Source organism: Caretta caretta, chromosome 25 (genome assembly GCF_965140235.1).
Source record: "Caretta caretta isolate rCarCar2 chromosome 25, rCarCar1.hap1, whole genome shotgun sequence".
Lineage (NCBI taxonomy): Eukaryota > Metazoa > Chordata > Testudines > Cheloniidae > Caretta > Caretta caretta.
This window is the reverse complement of record NC_134230.1, coordinates 7800087-7815169: the sequence shown is the minus strand read 5'-3', so window position 1 is coordinate 7815169 and position 15083 is coordinate 7800087. Positions and strand designations below refer to the sequence as shown.

The window sequence follows — 15083 nt, the reverse complement described above, 5'->3', positions numbered from 1 at the left end:
GCCGCCTCCTGGACACTCTCTCCACCCAGGCTACAGCCGCTGTTGGGGGCTTCGTGCCTCCTAACCTGGGCTCGGCAGGCGCGGCCCTGGCACGTCCTCCAGAGCATGGGACTGGGAGCCGGACCCTCCCGAGCTCTGGCTGGGTTCCTCACGGGCATAGGGCTAATCCCACCTGGCCAGGGTGTTGGTTTAGCCAGGTAGCGTCTATAGAGGGGGAGGAAAAACTAGACTTGCTAGGCTCGTATGGTGCCATCAGGCCCAGCTACTGTCCAGCTCTGCCCCCATGGCTGGCGGGGCACCTCAGTCTGACTGCATGTAGCCTCCTGACACCACAGCAGCAGCAGTAATCCCACCCCCAGGGGAATTGAGTCCCAGGAAGGCTTGCTCTGCTAGAGACCTCAGGCAGGACTTGAACCCAGGTCACCAGAGTCCCTGGCTAGTGTCCTACCTACTGGGACATCTTTCCTCCCGCCTAGCTGGCTGGGAGTGGGGCTGCTCAGCTCTTCATGGCCCTATGCTGCTATTGGCAGTTCTGCTGGGTCGAGCCAAGCTGTGCCTGGCGTAGGGGCATCCCGGCTGGCCGTGGGCCCATGAGCGTCGGGGGGCTGCGTCCCGGCTGACTAGTCTGGGGCGGGGGGGAACTGGGCCCAGCCGAGTGGAAGGGAAGACCATGCTTTAAACTGGGGCCACCCGCTCTGCTGCGTGGGTAACAGGGAGCCTTGTCCTGGGCAGGATGGGGCTTGAACCTTGGACATGTGACTCTGAAAGCATCAGCCCCTGGGCTGAGCGAAGGAAGACACGAGCTGTCGCAGCGTCGATCCCCTGGTCCCGGCACTAGAGGGGGGCTGAGCTGTTCTGGATGCGTGGGCTACGTTTGTATTCGTAGTGCTCCTGAGCTCTGTGGCCGCAAAGAGCCACCCTGCTATGCGTGGACTGACGCCCAGGCTCCCCCATGCCAGCCTCTCTGCAGCTGGGGAGGCCTCCCCCAGGCAGCTGCTCCTAAGGGGCTGGGCTTATGGCTGGAGCTCGGTGTGGCTCTGTTCCAGGTACAACGTGAGCCAGCTGGAGGAGTGGCTGCGGGCCAAGGGCCTCCAGCAGAGCGGCGCCGTGGAGGTCCTGCAGCCCCTCATCCAGGCCGCCCAGCTGCTGCAGGTGAAGAAGACGACAGAGGAAGATGCCGATGCCATCTGCGACCTGTGCACGGCGCTGTCCACTCCACAGGTAACCGGCTGCTCCAGGAGCTGGGTGGAGGGGAGGGCTAATAGGACACGGGCCTGGGCTCTGCCACCCTGGAAGGGATCAAAGCTCCCTAAAGGAGGGAGTGGTGATCGGGGGTGGGGGGGGCATTTGGGTAATTCAGGCTTGAGGGGATCCCCCATCCCACGAAGGCAAAGCGCTCGGGCTGCAAAGCAACTGACTCTGGGAGCTGGCACCAGGATGTGGCCCCTGATTCAGCCCTGAGGGCTCCCAGCTAGTGCCTGGGGCTCCTGCTAGTGCCTAGGGCCCCTCACTCTGTAACTGCCCCGAGTTCTGCCAGCCAGGACCATGCTTGGGAGTCCCTTCTCTGCTCCCCTAGGACTCTGCGTCCTGCAGGCCCTGGCATGGGGACCAGACGGGCCCTGTGGTCTTTGCTCGGGACTTGCTACCTTGGTGGGCTTGGAAGGGGCCTGGAGCAGAGAGCAAAGGGCCCCAGTCCCAGCTGGGTTGGCTTGAGGCCCCTGGGCAGGGCTGGAAGGGCCCCTGGGCAAACTGAATTCCCAGCCTGGCTCTAGTTCTTGCTCCACGCAAGGCGCAGCGTCCAGTCCTGTCACCTCTGCGCTCCCTCCTTGCAGATCATGAGGATCCTGCGGGCCTACACCCCCGCGGCTGGGCTCGAGGAGCGTGTCCCCCCCAGCTTCCTAAGCAGCGTAGAGGTGAGTGAGCCCTTCTCTCCCCCCCCCCCCCCGCCCCCGACTCGGTTGCTTGGGTGGGCCTCTGTCCTCCTTTCGGCTGCAGGGCAGGGGAAGCTTTATCCTTTGTGGCATCCCCAAGCTGCTGGCAGACAGCCGGGCGGAGCTGCTTTAGCCTGGGGCTGAGAACAGAGGATAGCAGGGTTGGAAGGGACCTTAGGAGGTCACCTAGTCCAGCCCCCTGCTCCAAGCATGGCTGGGTGCTTGAGCCAGCCCTGGCTGTCAGGAGGGGTGGGGGGCTGGACTGAGGAGGGGAGTGGGTGGGGGGGGTGTGTGTGCACACACACGCGCAAGACTTGCTGGAGACTGGATTGATTGTCTCCCTGCACAGAACCGACTGGTGGACCGAACTCCAGCCGGCCCCTGCCAGCTGCTGGTAGACACAGCTCACCTGTTCCCCGTGCACCTGCCCTTCTCCTACTCTCCCGTGCAGCTGGGTGAGATCCGCATCCCTGACAGCATTAACCTGACGTTCCTGACCCGGGTCTGAGTGATGCCACGGCGATGCTCCTGGGTCAGACGCGGTCACACCACCGTGCATGCAGCAGCCCGGGCTGTGGGGTACTGGCTGCCGTGTCCTAGGGTGGTAGAAATGCCCTTTTCCTTGGAATGGAGCCAGCGGCTCAGGCTGAAATCTTGGGGTGCGGGCATGAGGCTGCTGCTCCAAAGGGCTCCAGAAACAGCCCCTTTTAAAAATTCAAAACTCCTGCAGGCATTTCCTCTGAAACGTCGGCATGCCCGGCGCATCCCTCCCCCCTCTGAGCCAGAGGGCTTTTAGCAACGCCCTCGTGCACAGCATTTCCCGAGGGCCTAAAGGGGCCTCCCTCACATGCCAAGGTCTGCACACCAGAGCCGAGCGGGGCAATGCGGGCGTCCGTGCTGTGGGCTGCGTGATCACTGACTTGGACCCAACTCCCCTGGAACTGCAGTTCTCCCAGGTCGGGGTTGGGGGGCGAGACGGGGGGGCGGATGGCTTACAGCACTTCGGGCAGCATCTGAGCATTTGGGAGCAAGTTTAAAAGCGTGTCTTGAGTGGGGCTGGCTGGGCAGGGAATCCCCATTGCTGCTGAGTGGGGAAGCAACAGCCAGGTTAGGGGGCTTGTCCCCTGCCTTGCTGAAGGGGGCTGCTCTTGGCCCAATACCCACCAAGCATCCATGGGTGTCTCTGGGGAATGCTCTTCCTTCCCCCTCAGCTGCTAGGCATGGGGGAGAGAAGCCAGGCCTGGGGGCTGCCTGCCCAGCAGCTGGGGGTGGTAGGTGAGCTTTCTTCATACAACCGGTGTTCAGTGAAATGCTTTTTAAAAAATTGTGTGAAGTGAATAAAAATCTCTTTAATAATAAGCTGGAGGCTGGTCTCCCTCTGCTTCCCCCTGGCCCCTCCCAAGTCGCCGATCTCCATGCCAGGGTGTTGGGAGAGGGGCCGGTGTTAGGGGTGAGGCTGGGCAGCTTCCCAGGGAGGGACCGCCTCCTAGGCTGGGATGTGATTTTGAGACTCAGCAGGGGCGAGGAGGGTTTAAGTGCTGCAGATACAAGTCACAGGTTGCCTCCAGCAGGCCACAGGCTGTGCCCTTTACACTGGCCACCTTGATCCTGGGTGTTCACAGGTCCTTGGACAAAAATCCTGCTGGAGTTTAGCCCGTGTATCCAACCCACAGGCCAGAGAATGTTTTCCCCACTTCTGAGGAGAGAAAACTGGGGCAGTGGATGTGTCCATGGTAGAGCTGGTCTGGGAACCCAGGTATCCTGGGCTGCCATAGGGGCCTACACGCTCCATCCCCAGTGAGCACCTGGGTCTTCCTTTCTCTGCTTCTGCCTGAAAAGTCCTGGGGAGGTGGGGCAGAAAACGCAGGCTCCCCAGTCCCTGTGTTAGCACCTGGCATGCAGATCTATCTAGTCCCTTCCCCCCTTGCAGGGGATGCCGCTATTCAGAGGTGCGGGGTGTGTGTGTGTGTAATTGCCATTTGTGCAGAGTAAACTCCCAGCAGGGGCTGAGCAGGGGCAGCACGGCTCCCAGCGTTCCAACAAGAGGAGCATTACTTAGCAGCCCTGGATCCTGGCCTGGATTTATCAACAGCCTCGGTTTGCCTGATGTGAATCCCAGTGGTAAGACTGGTTGGGTCTGGGAGTGACGGGGGGGGGGGGGGGGTCAGAACTTCTACCTCAAAGCAGTTCATGCCCCTGCCCAGCTCCAGACAATGACACCTGGCCTCTCCTCTAGAGCAGTCTGGCTGGAGACTTGCTAGGGGAGAGTGTGACAAAGTGGGACTGTTCTTAATGTTTCCTCTGAATAATGTGGGGGTGCCTCAGTTTCCCCTATGCAGTTCTTAAGTATCTAGGGGGTGGGGTAAGGGTGTATGATCACTGCACAGCCCTAGAGGGCAGGTGTGTGCAGGGGTCTGGACACAGAGAATGGCCGACACCCTGTTTCCTGGCAACTGATGGCCTGGCCTTTCCCCCCTGCAAGGTGAGAGCTAAAGGGTTGGAGAACAAAGGAATCAGGTGACCTCCTGGCCCTGGAAAGGGACAAAGCCCAGGGGAGGAGGGGCTGGAGAGAGTTTCAGTTTGGGGCTGGCTGGGGACATGGAGTGAAGTGCAGACGTGGTTGTCTGGCTCACTGCCCCCCAAAATGGACCCAGCTGAGGGGTCCAGTTCTCTGCACCTACAAGCTCTGTGTTAGACCATGTGCCTGTCGTCTAATAAACCTTCTGTTTTACTGGCTGGCTGAGAGTCCTGTCTGACTGCGGAGTTGGGGTGCAGGACCCTCTGGCTTCCCCCAAGAGCCTGCCTGGGCAGACTCGCTGTGGGAAGCGCACGGAGGGGCAGAGGATGCTGAATGCTCAGAGATCGGACCCAGGAAGGTGGAAGCCGTGTGAGCTGTGTCCTGCAGACAGGCTGCTCCCAGAAAGGAGACTTCCCCAGAGTCCTGACTGGCTTCATGGGGAGCAGTTCTAGAGCATCACCCGGGGACTTCGTGACAGAGGGATACTCTTACCCCTGTACTTCAGCTTGGTAGAGTCCCCTGATTTGGGAGAGTCCAGGGCTTATGGGTCTGGGGTGTGTGCTGTGCCCTCCTGGGGCTGATGTGATGGCCACCCAAGGAGTTTGGGCTGGTGCTTTTCCCTGATGGGAACATCTGGGCAGAGACTTTAAACGTTCATAAGAACAGCCATACTGGGTCAGACCAATGGTCTATCCAGCCCAGGGCCCCAGAGGGAATGAACAGAACATGGAATTGTCAAGTGATCCATTTGTCACGGAGTCCCTGGGCGATGCTCTGGAACTGCTCCCCATGAAGCCAGTCAGGACTCTGGGGCAGTCGCCTTTCTGTGAGCAGCCTGTCTTCAGGACACGCAGCTCACTCAGCTTCCACCTTCCTGGGTCTGACCTCGGAGCATTCAGCATCCTCTGCCCCTCCGTGCGCTTCCCACAGCGAGTCCGCTCAGGCGGGGCTCCTGGGGAAGCCAGAGGGTCCTGCACCCCAACTTCGCAGTCAGACGTGACTCTCAGCCAGCCAGTAAAACAGAAGGTTTATTAGACGACAGGAACATGGTCTAACACAGAGCTTGCAGGTGCAGAGAACGGGACCCCTCAGCTGGGTCCATTTTGGGGGGCAGTGAGCCAGACAACCACGTCTGCACTTCACTCCATGTCCCAGCCAGCCCCAAACTGAAACCCCCTCCAGCCCCTCCTCCTCTGGGCTTTGTTCCTTTCCCGGGCCAGGTGGTCACCTGATTCCTTTGTTCTCCAACCCTTCAGCTCTCACCTTGCAGGGGGGGAAGGGCCCAGGCCATCAGTTGCCAGGAAACAGGGTGTCGGCCATTCTCTGTGTCCAGACTCCTGCACACACCTGCCCTCTAGGGCTCTGCAATGATCATACACCCTTACTCCACCCCCTAGATACTTAAGAACTGCATAGGGGAAACTGAGGCACCCCCACACTATTCAGAGGAAACATTAAGAACAGTCCCACTTCGTCACACCATTCCCTGCTGCCCCTTCCAGTTTCTGGCACACAGAGGCTAGGGACACCATCACTGCCCATCCTGGCTAATAGCCATTGATGGACCTGTCCTCCATGAACTCATCTAGGTTTTTTTAACCCTGTCATAATTTTGGCCTTTACAACATCCTCTGGCAAGGAGTTCCACAGGTTGTGCGTTGTGTGAAGAAACACTTCCTTTCGTTTCTTTTAAACCTGCTGCCTAACTTTCATTTGGTGGCCCCTAGTTCCTGTGTTATGAGGAGAAAATTAACACTTTCTCCACATAAATCATGATTTTCATAGACTCCTATTGTATCCCCCCTTAGTCCTCCCTTTTCCAAGCAGGTAAGTCCTAGTCTTATTAATCTCTCTTCATATGGCTGCTGTTCCATACCCCTAATCATTTTTGTTGCCATTTTCTGAACCTTTTCCAATTCCAATACATCTTTTTTCAGACGGGGTGACCACATCTGCACGCAGTATTCAAGATGTGGACGTACCATGGATTTATATAGAGGCAACATATTTTGTCTTCTGTCCCTTTCCTAATAATTACCAACATTCTGTTTGCTTTTTGGACGGCAGCTGCACATTGTGGATTGTTCTCTGAATGCATCCACTCAATCACTGAAAGGTCTTGTTCTCGAGTGGGAACAGCTAATTTAGACCCCATCATTTCATATGTATAAATGGTCAGACTGGGTTCCTCATTCAATCCCTTGTCTGAAGGGGTAAAGTCGCTACGGCTTGAGAGCTAAGAGGCAAACTCTGTTGCTGGGCTGGGTAACTCCACTCCTCTGGGGCTTGGGCACACAATGGGCGCACATATGTCACGGAGTCCCTGGGCGATGCTCTGGAACTGCTCCCTATGAAGCCAGTCAGGACTCTGGGGCAGTTGCCCCTCTGTGAGCAGACTGTCTTCAGCTCACACAGCTTCCACCTTCCTGGGTCTGACCTCGGAGCATTCAGAATCCTCTGCCCCTCCGTGCACTTCCCAGAGCGAGTCCACTCATGCGGGGCTCCTGGGGAAGCCAGAGGGTCCTGCACCCCAACTTCGCAGTCAGACGGGACTCTCAGCCAGCCAGTAAAACAGAAGGTTTATTAGATGACAGGCACACGGTCTAAAACAGAGCTTGCAGGTGCAGAGAACAGGACCCCTCAGCTGGGTCCATTTTGGGGGGGCAGTGAGCCAGACAATCCCGTCTGCCCTTCACTCCATGTCCCCAGCCGGCCCCAAACTGAAACTCTCTCTAGCCCCTCCTCCTCTGGGCTTTGTCCCTTTCCCCGGGCCAGGAGGTCACCTGGTTCCTTTGTTCTCCAACACTTTAGCTCTCACCTTGCAGGGGGGAAGGGTCCAGGCCATCAGTTGCCAGGAAACAGGGTGTTGGCCATTCTCTGTGTCCAGACCCCTGCACCCACCTGCCCTCTAGGGCTCTGCAATGATCACACACCCTTATCCCACCAACTAGATACTTAAGAACTTCCTAGGGGAAACTGAGGCACCCCCACACTATTCAGAGGAAACATTAAGAACAGTCCCACTTCATCACCACATACCATGGTACTCAGCGGGTTACAGTTTGGGAGGCAGACACAGCGGCCGGGTGTGCTTTTCATTTTAATGTCAGTTATAATAAAATTATTTTACAGAGCCCAAAAAAGTCAAAATAGTGCAAAACATCTCACTGTCATGCATCCATGTTTACCATTGTTTGCTCCCGTTCAGGTATGGACAGACACACGGGCCCTTGCTGACAGATGTGCTACAGGAGCAGAAGTTACTTTTGTTTGAGTTTCAATCACATGCCGACCGGAAGTTCTCGAAGGGGCGCTTTGGAGAGGGAGCCCAGGCAACGGGTCTTGTGTTCCGGGAGCCGTGGGGCTCAGCGGGGGCCTAGCTCGCCGCGCTGCAGGCAGGGATGAGGTCAGTCAGTGCAGGGGCGAGAGGTGGGGAACGGCCAGGGCTGCTGTCTTTGCAGCCCTTTGGGTGGCAGGACAGGAGGCTGCATTGCTGCTCGCTGCAGGAGCTGGAAAAGGGGTGTAAACATTGAACTGAAACAGGTGTGAGCAGCTAACACTTTGGTCCCAGGCACGTACTACAAAAAGGACTGGATGTTGAGGGCAAAGGGGAGAGCCTGAGGTCTGGTCGCCCTGTCTGGGAAAGGGCATTGTAGGACTACAGGCGGGAGGGTGGAGACAGGAGCTGCTCAGGGTCAGCATCCCTAACCAGAGTTGACGTTCCCAGGGAGAAAGAACATCCACTTTGACGTCAGCCAGGGTTGACATTTACCCCCAGTGCTTGGGGCTCTACACCCCCTTGGGTCTGCCCCTACTCTGCCTGCTCCAGCACGCTGGGTTTCTTTGCATAGCTCCCTGCAGCACTTAAGATGGTCCCCCAGGCCACGGCAACCCCATTGTCAATCTCTGTTCCTACGTGCATGCCTGGGGGCTCTCCTTGCTTGCATGTTGTCTACTTGGCATGAGCTCAGGCTGCTGTACTGGGCTAGGTCACTGCCCCCTACCCCTGCATTGTGTGGGGAAAGGAGCCTTCAACTCCTTATGGGGCCGGGGCCTCCCTTCTTAAAGGGGGGAGTAGAGCCAAATCCCTGAAGCTGCTCCTCCCCACCTCAACACTGGCTAGAGGCTGCTAATGCCCTGGCCGTACCCTGTGCCTAGCAGGGGCCTGCATGGTCTGACAGGTACAGCAGGGCTGTGCTGTTAAGGAACAGGGCTCAGGAGTGAGCCCCCAGTCCTCTGAGCACAGGGCGGGTGCACTCCTAGCCCTGCCAGCTCCTTGTTTCCAAGCTCCCCCAGGGTCCCTGCCCTCTAACCCCATGAAGCAAATGGCTGCTTTGTCCAGCTCTCTTCGGGCCAGGGCCTGAAGCTCTTTGCAGCCCTGCTGCTCCATGGAGCTTGGCTGTTTAAAGGCCCAAGCAAGGCCTGGAGCCGAGGCTACCCTGGAAGGCTTGCAACTAAGCAGGGCCCTGCTGGCATTCATATTGCTTTGCCAGGACCAAGGCTGCATCACGCCGTGGGGTGCCGTGCTAGGCATTAGAAGGGATCGGCCACTGCAGGGCTGTGCCCGCTGCCCCCTTTCCGCTCCCACCCAGGCTCCCTGTCCCTGTCCCGCTGCTTGCGTTTCCCCTGACACCCAACGCATCTCCTGCTTTGAGGCCGCTCTGGGGGGCTGTTGCAGAGGAGCTAGTTCTAGGACATTGCACCCCTCAGCTGAAGCTGGTTTGCTGGCTTTGCTGTGGGAAAACGTAAGCCCAGGTGTGAAAGGGGGCTCCAGGGCTTGCTCCCCCTGCCTGAGCCATGGGCCTGTGCAAACTACAGCCCTGCCTGGCACTGCTTGGGGGCCCTGGGTGGTGGTAACCCCAACCTTTAGAAACCAGCTGTGCATAGAGGGAAGCAGTGTCTGCCCTGTGCATTCTGCTGGTGGGGGTGGGCACTCTGCCCTCCTGTGCCCCACATATCTTAAAAGGGGCTGAGGGGTGCGTCTGGGGCCTGGATTCAATCGGGCTGGGGCAGGATTGGGCCAGGTTAAATCTCTTTGGCTGTGGGATTCAAGCACTCAGGGGTCTGTGCCAGGGCAGAGGGGCCATTTCCAATCAGCCTCTCGTGGCTTGTGACCTTGGTCAAGCTCCCCCAGTTTCTCTCAAGCTCCCCACGTCGATGCCAGCCCCAGGCTGCACCGGGAGCCCTGCTGGCAGCGCCTACCCCGGGAGACTGGCTGGCAGCTTGGAAAACCTGAGCTCCTTCCTGGCCGTGATACAACACTGCAGAGGGCCCAGCTGTCCCGGACCAGTGCCAGGGAGCTGGAGGCGTAATGTCTAAGTCCAGCTGTGGAGGGGAGGAGGGATGTTAGGTGCCAAAATTAGCTTGGCCTTTAGCCTTGAAACCAGCCCTACCTCTGCTAGCCCCCCGGTGCGTCCAGCCAGGGAGGCCCAGCTGCCAGCCCCTCTGCTCAGCATGGGGCTGGGCTTGAAATGAGTTAGGGGTAGCAGAGGCAGCCACTCTTGGCTCAGAAGTGACCAGCCAGTGCTAGGGAGAGTAAGAGCAGCAAGTTATTAATGGAGGTTGGGGGGGTATTAAAACTCCCTAGCTATTAAGAGGCCAGGAAGGGGTGGGGGGCAGATTACCCCACAGCATCGAGTAGTGGTTCTTGCCCCTTCCTCTCAGGTACCCGCTTCTGGCCAGGGGAAGAGCCAGGATCCTGCACTGGACCTTGGGGCAGCTCCACGCTGTTCTTGGAGGCTCCCAAGGTGCTGCTGGGTTTCCTTTGGGGTAGGGCTGGTGGGTGTTTACACAGTTGGGGGCAGCTGCCTGGGTTTGGGATTCCTCTCTAAGGGGAGGGGGCTGGGACCAGGCGGTGCCTTTGCCATGGACAAGTGAGCATGGCAGAGCAGGGCACAGGGTTACAAGGGCTGCACCTCCATCCCCTGTGCCATGTTGCCGTGGTCTGACGTGATAGCCCTTTGGAGCTGTTGCAGTCGGGTAGAGAACACGGAAAAACCATCTGTATTTACAGCTATTTACATATTTACAGAGCTGTTGGTGGGGGCCAGGCTGTCCCATCCCCTGTCCCTGGGCACAGCTCCCTGGTGCAACTCAATCCACAGCCGCCCGGCTGCCAAGGCTGGAACCGGGCAGGGCAGGGAGGGGGGAGCTGGTGCCTGGGCCTGGAGGCTGCTGTGCCCCCGTTTTGCCTGCGGGGAGGTAGGAGGTTGCCTGCCCCGTATGGGGATGAGAGGCCGGTGCGGGCGCAAGGAGCAGAGGGTTGGGCCTCCCCCTGCCACCCTGGGCCTAGCCCCGCTGCATGGGCCCCGCAGTGCCTGGTCTGAATCAAGCCTCCTGACTCTCGGGCCCCTCGTCAGCGGGTGCCGGGGCATGGCTCCTGCACCTGGCCAGAGCCCTCGCTGCATAAGCAGGGCCTGGGCGCTGCTGAGTCACTGGGGCAGCCGGGAGTGAGCGTACGAGACTGAGCTCTGCCTCTGGCCTGATGTGAGGCTGTTCTGGCTACAGGATCCGGCCTTCCTGGGCAGCTGCTGCCCACGGAGCTGGGCCAGGCTCTCGGCTTTCCGTGGCAAGGGCGGGGTGGCTGCAGGCTCTGTCTGGGGCCTCAAATCATCTGTGCGCAGAGCACCCCCTTCCCCCAGGCTCAACTGCGCGCCCTGGGCTCTCCACTGGGGCTGGCCATCACTCCATCCAGCTGCCCCACAGGGTGGGGCTGTGACAAAGACTCTGGCTTTAGGGACCAGCTGAGCCCACCCTGGCCTATAGGCCCCATGCACTCGGGTCTGCTAAATCAGGCAGTGCTGCCCATGGGCACAGCCCCACGGCTGTGGCGGGAAGGGCTGGAAGCTGCAGTGAAGGTGGGGATGGGGTCTCTCTCCTACCCGCAAGGTACCCGGGTTCCTGGCTGCCGGGAAGAGATGGGCTCTACGTTTCCAGCTGGCGCCCAATGGCCAGCGAGGCATGGAAGAGGGAGGCATGGTCCCTGCAGAAAAATGACGGAGTTGGCACTCTCCTGGGGAGAGGGGAGTCACGCTCACAGGGCCAAGGCGCGGCCAGCCAGGCAGAGCGGGTAGGAGGGTTCTTGGCACACCTGGGCTCAGGCTGTGCCAGGGAATGGATAAAGCCCACGGACCTCCCCCTGTGCTCGCAGCACGTCGCTGGGGACCAGGCAGGAGCCCTGCTGAGCCCGGACCCTGCTGCTGAACTCCACTCGCCCCTGCAGCCAGACCGGGGGTGGTGGGAGCTCTCCCAGGTGGGGGGCAAAGGAAGGTTTAGGGCCCCCAGGACCATCGTGCAGCGCATGCGCACAGGGGCAGCGCTCTTTGCCCCACTGCTTTTCAAGCACCCTGGGCCCGTGTGGGAGTCCCGCTGCCTACCGGCTGGGAGCACCCACCCCATTACCACCGGGCCCTCAGCACGCCGCCAAGGCAGGAATCATGGGCCTGTGCCACTCTCCCCTGTGGCAGAAATATTTTGCCTTTTAGCCTGTAAAGTGACCCAGCCTCCTCGGGTGCCTCCCCTTGTCCCACCTGCTGCATCAACTCACTTGCACCCATGCTGCGACTCCGATGTTTTCACTCCCTCCCACCTCCACCGCCCGCCACCCAGCCTTCCTTTACTCACCGGCTCCCCCACGCAGGCTGGCAAGGAGCGGCCCTTGACCCTGAGGCATCCCCCCCCTTTGCGGCTCCTCCTCTCCTAGGGAGCCTACCCTGCTTCAGCCCCCCAGGAAGGGCTGCCTGCGGGGAGGGGGGAGATGGTGTTTGCAAAGCTGCTGCAGATGGCACGTCCCTGTCCCAACGCAGGCGCTGCCTGGGAGGGACGCTGGTGCTGCGGCTGCATGGCCGGATCCTATTTATACCTGGGGGCGGGACCCCTTCCTAACAGCACAAGGCCCTGCCTCTTCCCGGTGGCACTGGCCTCCTGCCATCTCCGAGCCTGCCGGGGAGGGAGGGTAGAGCTGGGATCCTGGTTCCTTAGCATGATGCCACCCCACGTGTGTGCGGCCCCGTAGAAGGGACCTGTCAGTGGTCCTGGTTCACATCTCCCTCTCCCCTGCCCCGCTCTCCTGCTAGCACTCTCCTGCCACTGGCCTGGGTGGACAAGATCGGCCCCAGCCATGCTGCCTGGCCTCAGACTAAGCTGCTCTGAGCCACCTGCCCAGGACTGTACAGGCCCTGGGGGATACGGCACAGGGCTTGGCTATTGCTGACTCAGCTTGTGGCAAGCTCTGGCATGGGGGGCAGCGGACTCCCAGAGCCGCCAGCCGGAGCAGGCTGATGCTGGCCCGAGTGCATCCTTAGCAACCATGCTCCGGGAAGGTAGCCCTGGAGGAGGAACTAAGGCCCCGGCTCAGTCTCCCTGTGCCCATTGCTGCCTGGCTCATCGCTATTGCTGAATGACGTTGCCATGACCACAGGGCGATTTGGACATGTGATGCTGCCTCCTGCTGGAGGGAATCAACCTACTCAATCATGTGTCATATCCTCTATACTGCTACCAGCTAGGGTAATTCTCCTGGAGCTCAGGGACGAGTGTGGGGGCTGGAAGGGCTGGGATCGAGCCTTGCTTCCCTTGGAAGTGGAGGGCAGCGATGTGCCAACCTTGCGGCCATACTGAGTGGCTCACATTTGTTCAAACGCTCCTGCCGCACGGTCAGCTCCAGGCCTCGGCTTCTGCCTCTCCCAGCATCTTTCGCAACAGAAACAGGTTTGGGAAGAGGCAATAAGTCCACCCCTGCCAGCAGCGAGGGCAGCTTGTGCTCCCTGGGGCAGCTGCATCTTCTCTGCCCCACAGCAGCCAGGGCAGTGCCCTTGAACTGCAGCCCAGGGATGCAGGGAGGGGCACAGAGTGTCTGTTTTGATCCCTGGCACTGGGAAGTGGGCGCCTGCTTGTGGCAAGGGCTGCCCGGAGTGGGGGCTCCCTTCCCTAACCGGTGTGGGGCTGTGGACGACCTGTATGGCTTTTACGTGGCTGGAGGATGCTGTAGAAAAGGGACAGGACGGGGGTGGTGCTGGGGATGTTCTACACCTGCTCAGGCCCTTAACTGCTGCCTTCCTCGGCCGAGCGCGTGTCCGACTTGAGCTTGACGAACTCCTTGGCCACCTCGTCGTTGTTGCGCTGAGAGAGGATGCGCAGGACGGTGAGGCCCGTGTCGTCCATGTGGATGCGCCGGCCCAGGGGCAGCCAGCAGGCACAGCTGCTCCGCTGCACGATGTCCTTGAGCTGAAGCACAGCGATGCCCACCGTGCGGTCCTCCCGAGCGAAGCAGTAGTCCTTGACGCACACCTGCACCTCGTAGCACTCGGGGCCCGTCTCGCTGCTCAGGGTGCTGCGCGGGAGGGAAGGGGACGGACACGGTCACCGGCCCCGCCCGCAGGGTCCTGCTTGCCAGCCACTGCGTGCACCTGGGCACTGGCGTGTCGCTGCCCAGGAATCAGCCTTGGGCGGGGGGGATTGCAGAGCGGCGCTGGTCACCTACCCAGGCGGGAACGTGGACCCCAGGCCCCCAGGAGGGGCAGGGCCCTGGGACCCCGGTGGTTGTCTCTCCCTGGCAGCTGTTGGGTCCCTGGGCTACAACAGCAGCTGCCTGGGCAGTGGGGGTGGTGCCCCAGCCCAGCGTGGCCGTCTCTGGCTCCGAGGGAAGGGAAAACGCTGCTGGCCGCAGGGCGAGGTTCCCAGAGGCTGGAGGCGCCGAAGCTGAGCTTCGGCTGCCATCGCGGGCCCAGGCGGCCAGCCATGCAGTGACCGTCCTGCCACCCCAGGGCTAAACGCCTCTTACCAGGAACCAGCCGGGAGAGCGTCAGCTGAATCATTCATTGCAACTAGTAATCGCCGGGGGAAAATATTGGCAATTCATAGCGAAGGGGGCGTTTCACGATCAGCCTGACTCCAGCGATGGTGGAGCAAGGTCGATTTTTTTCGACTTTGGAAATGGTGCTGAGGTGCCTCATGGGAGCTGTAGTTCAGGTGCCTCGCGCTCCTATTTTCCTCTACAGGCAGGGCTCCCCGGCTGGACTACAACTCCCATGGTCCCCTCCTTGGAGCAAGGAAGCAGAGCCTCATGGGAGCCCCAGCCGTGGTGCCTCATGGGAGCTGTAGTTCATGCACCCATTCTCTTCTATAGGTGTGGCTCCCCGCCTGGACTCCGTCTCCCATGGCGTACCATGGGCGGTGGTGCGCCATGCGAACCCCGGGCCACAGTGCATCATGGGAGATGGAGAATCTCAGGGTTGGAAGGGACCTCAGGAGGTCACCTAGTCCAACCCCCTGCCCCAACTTTTGCCCCAGATTCCTAAACGGCCCCCTCAAGGATTGAACTCACAACACTGGGTCTAGCAGGCCAATGCTCAAGCCACTGAGCTATCCCTCCCCCAACCGTTTTTTGTGAAAAATTTCATTTAGTCAAAACCCCAATTCTCCATCAAAAATCATCCCACAGGGAACATTTTTGACCAGCCCTAGGTGGCACTTTGAACAGCTTCCCCCCCCACCCACCCCCAGTGCATCAGCTGACTCAGAGAGATGCACAGACATCACTGAATCACCACCGCTCACGTGCAGTTCATTTTCCACTGCAAATCCCTGCCCTGCTTCGCTCATAAGAGATGATGGACGGAGGGGGCAACTGAAAC

The 15083-nt window shown here is 59.9% G+C and overlaps 2 protein-coding genes across 2 annotated transcripts in view; one reads left to right on the top strand and one right to left on the bottom strand.

Annotated features, from left to right (window-relative positions):
- Positions 1 to 3290, top strand: part of LOC125627177 (unconventional myosin-Vb) — a 56919-nt gene extending 53629 nt beyond the window's left edge. Inside the window, exons 36-38 of the mRNA XM_075123147.1 lie at positions 1047 to 1221; positions 1833 to 1913; positions 2281 to 3290. Coding sequence (XP_074979248.1) covers positions 1047 to 1221; positions 1833 to 1913; positions 2281 to 2439 — 415 coding nt within the window. The 3' untranslated portion in view covers positions 2440 to 3290. The remainder of the gene's footprint in view (positions 1 to 1046; positions 1222 to 1832; positions 1914 to 2280) is intronic.
- Positions 3291 to 7531: 4241 nt separating this feature from the next.
- UNC13A (unc-13 homolog A) overlaps positions 7532 to 15083 on the bottom strand; it is a 129395-nt gene continuing 121843 nt past the window's right edge. The window contains exon 44 of the mRNA XM_075123302.1: positions 7532 to 13780. Coding sequence (XP_074979403.1) covers positions 13492 to 13780 — 289 coding nt within the window. The 3' untranslated portion in view covers positions 7532 to 13491. The remainder of the gene's footprint in view (positions 13781 to 15083) is intronic.